This window comes from Macrobrachium rosenbergii, chromosome 19 (assembly GCF_040412425.1).
Source record: "Macrobrachium rosenbergii isolate ZJJX-2024 chromosome 19, ASM4041242v1, whole genome shotgun sequence".
Classification (NCBI taxonomy): Eukaryota; Metazoa; Arthropoda; class Malacostraca; order Decapoda; family Palaemonidae; genus Macrobrachium; species Macrobrachium rosenbergii.
The window spans coordinates 7,379,807-7,385,095 of NC_089759.1; the positions used below are offsets into that span (position 1 = coordinate 7,379,807).

The 5,289-nt window shown below is 38.5% G+C and overlaps 1 protein-coding gene across 1 annotated transcript; it reads left to right on the top strand.

Annotated features, from left to right (window-relative positions):
* Nucleotides 1–218: 218 nt before the first annotated feature.
* On the top strand, nucleotides 219–4,946 carry LOC136848426 (beta-1,3-galactosyltransferase 2-like). Its single transcript, XM_067120718.1, has 3 exons — nucleotides 219–738; nucleotides 2,050–2,346; nucleotides 3,796–4,946. Exons 1-3 carry the CDS (start codon nucleotides 601–603, stop codon nucleotides 4,324–4,326), a joined length of 966 nt encoding a protein of 321 aa, XP_066976819.1. The 5' UTR covers nucleotides 219–600; the 3' UTR covers nucleotides 4,327–4,946.
* The last annotated feature ends 343 nt before the right edge of the window (nucleotides 4,947–5,289 follow it).

Below are 5,289 nucleotides of genomic sequence, written 5' to 3' on the forward strand. Positions count from 1 at the left end.
GAGGATTCATACATACACACACACATGCACATATCATATATACCTTCGCAAGTTGCAACATACGAATACATACACAGATGTATGTATGTGCGCGGTTATTCACGTATCGATAATCTAGAAAGTGTTTGTGTTCAATGTTACGTTTGTTTTTGTTCATAAAAAAATTAAAAATCTACTATTTGTTTTAAATCGTTTAGGTTAGAAAAACATATGACCGGAACTATAACTAAACTATACCTATAGTCACTTTACCTGCAGGAGACTATGTTGAAATAAAGGAGTGTGATATAATTATTATTATTATTATTATTATTATTATTATTATTATTATTATTATTATTATTATTATTATTATTATTTCAGTAGATGAAACCTATTCACATGGAACAAGCACACCTAAGGGGCCATCGACATGTAATTCAAGCTTCCAAAGAATGTTGGTTTCAACCTCCCACCGCAGACCCCACACTGCAGCAGTGACTGCTCATGACACAGAGCCAGTGATTTTTCATCGCCCTGGGGGAGACACGCACCGGCGACATCTGTACCAGCGGATAATTACCAGTGAGATCAGCTGAGATAAACCCAGCTTCCGGAATCATGAACACCTGGAAGCTGCAGGTGTCAACGCTGGTCTTCCTGCTTCGTTATGGCTTCCTCGTCTCTGCACTGCTGATCTTTCTTGCAGCTTCCTCAGTCTACAGTAAACACCGTTACTTCGAATACATTCTGAGCAAGGTCAGTTGGGCGAAATTTCTTTGTAAATTTTATTTTTATACCTTATCCTTCTTCCTTCCTATATTTGAATACTCAGCCCTTTAAGATATATCGGCACTTTGGAATCGGAACTGGAATATAAAATTTAGGCCAAAGGCCAAGCTCTGCCACCTATGAGGTCAAGGCCAAGCTCTGCCACCTATGAGGTCATTCTGGGGTGAAAGGTAGATTGAGAGTAAAGGTTTTAAAAGTGTAACAGGAGGAAAACCTCGCAGTTGCACTATGAAACGATTGTTAGGAGTGGGTGGAAAGTCAGGAGAAAGAAAGATAATATGAACGGCCGTACAGTAAAAGGAACGAAAGGGGTTGCAGCTAGGGGCGGAAGGGACGCTGCAAAGAACCTTATTTATCGCTGACAGTGCACCGCGTGAGGTGCACTGATGGCACTAGCCCTCCCCGCCCCCGCCCTCCGCCCGGGCGTTATCGGTATTTTGAATTTGGAGTCACGTGGTTAAGTTTAGAATGAATAACATAAGGTTCCAGGGATAATCTGCATCTGTGCAACTGGTTGGTGTGTTAAACAGGTGTTTGGTTCTTCAAGTGCTTCTCTGACCAGCTACTTCAAATTTATGTAGGGGTGTATAATCGTCGAATAGGATATCATTCTATCATCCTCATACCTCAGGGGGCTTACAACACAACAGTCCCCTTGTGTAAGTTTTTTTTTTTTGTATGAGCTCTAATTTCTTTTTCAAACGTGTCCCATTTAAGTCTGACTTGTGACTTGGATTCAATCCAACTCTGCCCTTTGGGTGTCGCCCTCTACTTGCTCTACAGATATTAAGTTGGGTATTCCTCTGATATGGTTCTCAACTGCATTCCTCCATTATTCCAATAGCCTTGTTCAGTAAGTTAAGATTCACAGTCTTCCAGATACTGATTTGGTCAGCCTTTAATACCACTGACAATTAGAATGCAGAGCTGACTGATTTCGTTTCCTAATTCCTTTAACGTGCCTCTTGTAAAGGCGGAAGTCATTTGTGTTTACCTGACCTCTCAAATATTCTTCCCCAGAAGAACTTCAAAAATAAACAAAGGAATTTATATTTGTATTATATATATTATAAAACTTTACAAGCAACATCCTATCACTAGTGATTGCCAACTGTTTCTTGCGGTCCACAAGCGAAAATAAATAAATTCTTGAAATTCAGGCTATGAATGAAAGAAGTAAATCGAAAACCTAAATGTTCACACCCTTGGAAAAAAAAAAAAACTCAAATTCTGAAATTTTCAGTACCTTTAGAAAATGACACCAATTTTCCATAACAGGTACGCGAAGACTTTGCAATCAAAAACAATGGTGGAGAGAAGCATTACAAGTATTCTTATGCAACCACCAAATACTTGATAGAAGAGAAAGATCTCTGCCTTCGTCGACCAAACTTGCAGATAATCGGATACGTCATCAGTGCCATCAAGAGAGCAGAAAACAGAAGAGTGACGAGAGAAACCTGGGCAAATGCCACAAGTAATATGGCCGTCACCTTTGTCGTGGGTCTTCCAGAAAACAACGAGGAACAGCAGCTCATTCTCGAAGAAAGTAGAGAATTCAGAGATATCTTGCAGGTCAGTATTTTTTCTCTGTCACTGTTAAGCTTTTCTGAAGGTGCTAAAGTAATATCTTGCAGGTCAGTATTTTTTCTCTATGTCACTGTTAAGCTTCTTTTGAAGGTGCTAAAGTGATATCTTGCAGGTCAGTATTTTTTCTGTCACTGTTAATCTTGTTTGAAGGTGCTTGTGATATCTCGCACGTCAGTATTTTTTCTCTATGTCACTGCTAAGCTTTTTTGAATGTGCTAAAGTGATATCTTGCAGGTCAGTATTTTTTCTGTCACCGTTAATCTTGCTTGAAGGTGCTTGTGATATCTCGCAGGTCAGTATTTTTTCTCTATGTCACTGTTAAGCTGTTTTGAATGTGCTAAAGTGACATCCTGCAGGTCAGTATTTTTTCTGTCACTGTTAATCTTGTTTGAAGGTGCTTGTGATATCTCGCACGTCAGTATTTTTTCTCTGTCACTGTTAAGCTTGTTTGAACGTGCTAGTGATATCCTGCCCGTCAGTATTTTTTCTCTGTCACTGTTAATCTTGTTTGAAGGTGCTGGTGATATCTTGCAGGTCAATTTTTCTCTTTGTCACTATTAAGCTTTTTTGAAGGTGCTTGCAGGTCAGTATTTTTTCTTTATGTCACTGTTAAGCTTGTTTGAAGGAGCTAGTGATATCTTGCAGGTCAGTATTTTTTTCTCTTTTTCACTACTAAGTTTTTTTAAAAGGTGCTAGTGATATCTTGCAGGTCAGTATTTTTCCTCCTTGTCACTGTTAAGCTTTTTTTGAAGGTGCTTAAGTGGTATCTTGCAGGTCAGTATTTTTTTATAACATTAAGCTTTTTTTAAGGTGCTAGTGATATCTTGCAGGTCAGTTTTTTCCCTTTGTCACTATTAAGCTTTTTTTAAGGTGCTAGTGATATCCTGAAGGTCAGTTTTTTCTGTATGTCACTGTCAAGCTTTTTTGAGAATGCTAAAGAGATATCTTGCAGGTCTGTATTTTTTCTTTTTGTCACTATCAAGCTTTTTCTAAGGTGCTAAAGAGATATCTTGCAGGTCAGAATTTTCCTCTATGTCACTGTTAAGTTTTTTTAAGGTGCTATATCTTGCAGGCTTTTTTGAAGGAGCTAGAGAGATATCTTGCAGGTCAGTATTTTTTCGCTTTGTCACTGTTAAGCTCTTTTGAGCGTGTGAAAATTTATTCGAGCTTAACGAATACTTCAACAATTCACTCCTGCTTGTCACGTAGACTTCTTTCATTGATTATTCATTTTCAGAATGTCATGTAAATATGATGATTAAGAATGAACACTGAAAATCACTGTTTTACTGAAATGGATGTAACTGAAATGTATCGATTAAGAAAATCTCCTAATTCTCTCACCTTGACGTCGAGTGAACGAAAAAACAACCAAAGCCTGACTTTTTCTTTTCTTTCCTTTTTTCTTTTCATATCTGGCGACGGCAACCGAAGGTGGACCTTGCAGACGACTATCGCTCTCAGAGCTACAAAGGACTATCCGCCTTATCCTGGATCAACGTTCGCTGCCAAGACGTTCCGTGGACACTTCGTGCTGATGAAAACGTCTTAATCGACGTTTTCTCCCTGTCCACGAATCTACGAAGCTTTGACGTAAACAAGACTGACCACTTCTACTGCAGCACTCGACGGAGCGAAGCAGTGAAGGAAGAACTGTCTGCCAGTACCGAAGAATATCCTACCGCTGGATACCCGGTCTTCTGCGCCGGGAAGGTTTGGCTTCTGCCGACGAAGGCTATTCCTCGATTACTAAGGGCGTCAGAAGGGATTTCTTTACCGGGAGTGGATGATGTTTACATCACCGGTGTTTTGGCAGAGGAAGCTAATCTTACCAGGTTTGGTGGACCTGACAGTCTTGGGTCGAATCGTTTAAAGGCGGAAGACACTGGCATCAATAATGTTCTGGTCAGAATCAAAGGGGATCTGAGATACTACTGGCAAAAGATTGTGCACAAATACAAGTAAAATATACGCCGACGTTTCTTCTGCGCAATCGAACAGCGTATAATCAAGGACACCGAAAATAGATCGATCTTTCGGTGGTCTCGGTATAATGCTGTATGAGCCGCGGCCCATGAAAATTTAACCACGGCCCGGTGGTGTGGCCTATATCGTTGCCAGACGCACGATTATGGCTAACTTTAACCTTAAATGAAATAAAAACTACTGAGGCTAGAGGGCTACAATTTGGTATGTTTGAAGATTGGAGGGTGGATGATTAACATCCCAATTTTCAGCCGTCTAGCCTCTGCAGTTTTTAAGATCTGAGGGCGGGCATGAAAGTGCGGACAGAAAAAAGTGCGGACGGAGGGACAAAGCCAGCACAATAGTTTTCTTTTCAGAAAACTAAAAACAAGCCGTAGGTACATTCTTAAATTATGTGGTCTAATAACACTTGAAATAAGAAGAGTTCCAATCGAATATCTTGACGGATCTACAATGTTCGCAAAACATGCTTCAAAATATATTAGCAACAATACATAACAAATTCAACTAATATGCTGCCATTTCCCAAAGTAATAAAGAACGATTCACTTAAATATCTTTGGTTTCTATTTCCCTTACTTAAAAGTAATCACACTAACTCCTACTTTACCAAATCTCAAGTTCTTCAAGACAGATTCCTTAGTTTGAATATCCAGATGAAATCTATTTATAAAATTGGTCAGATAATTTCGGGGATAAAGTGACTTATAATTCAGCAAGGACGGAAGTTACATACATATATATATATATATATATATATATATATATATATATATATATATATATATATATATATATATATATATATATATATATATATATATATATATATATATATATATATATATATAATTTCATCTGGGAAAACATCTAGATGAGGGTAATTCATTTACCATGATCTGCACCATGCATTAATTTTGGCCATATTTCTCAGTTACCTAA

What these genes read in the sequence shown, in the direction of transcription:
- LOC136848426 (XM_067120718.1), top strand. Translation starts at nt 601, where the DNA reads ATGAACACCTGGAAGCTGCAGGTGTCAACGCTGGTCTTCCTGCTTCGT. An exon ending in TCGAATACATTCTGAGCAAG is followed by an intron (nt 739 to 2,049) that starts GTCAGTTGGGCG and finishes TTTCCATAACAG; the next exon opens with GTACGCGAAGACTTTGCAAT. An exon ending in AATTCAGAGATATCTTGCAG is followed by an intron (nt 2,347 to 3,795) that starts GTCAGTATTTTT and finishes CGGCAACCGAAG; the next exon opens with GTGGACCTTGCAGACGACTA.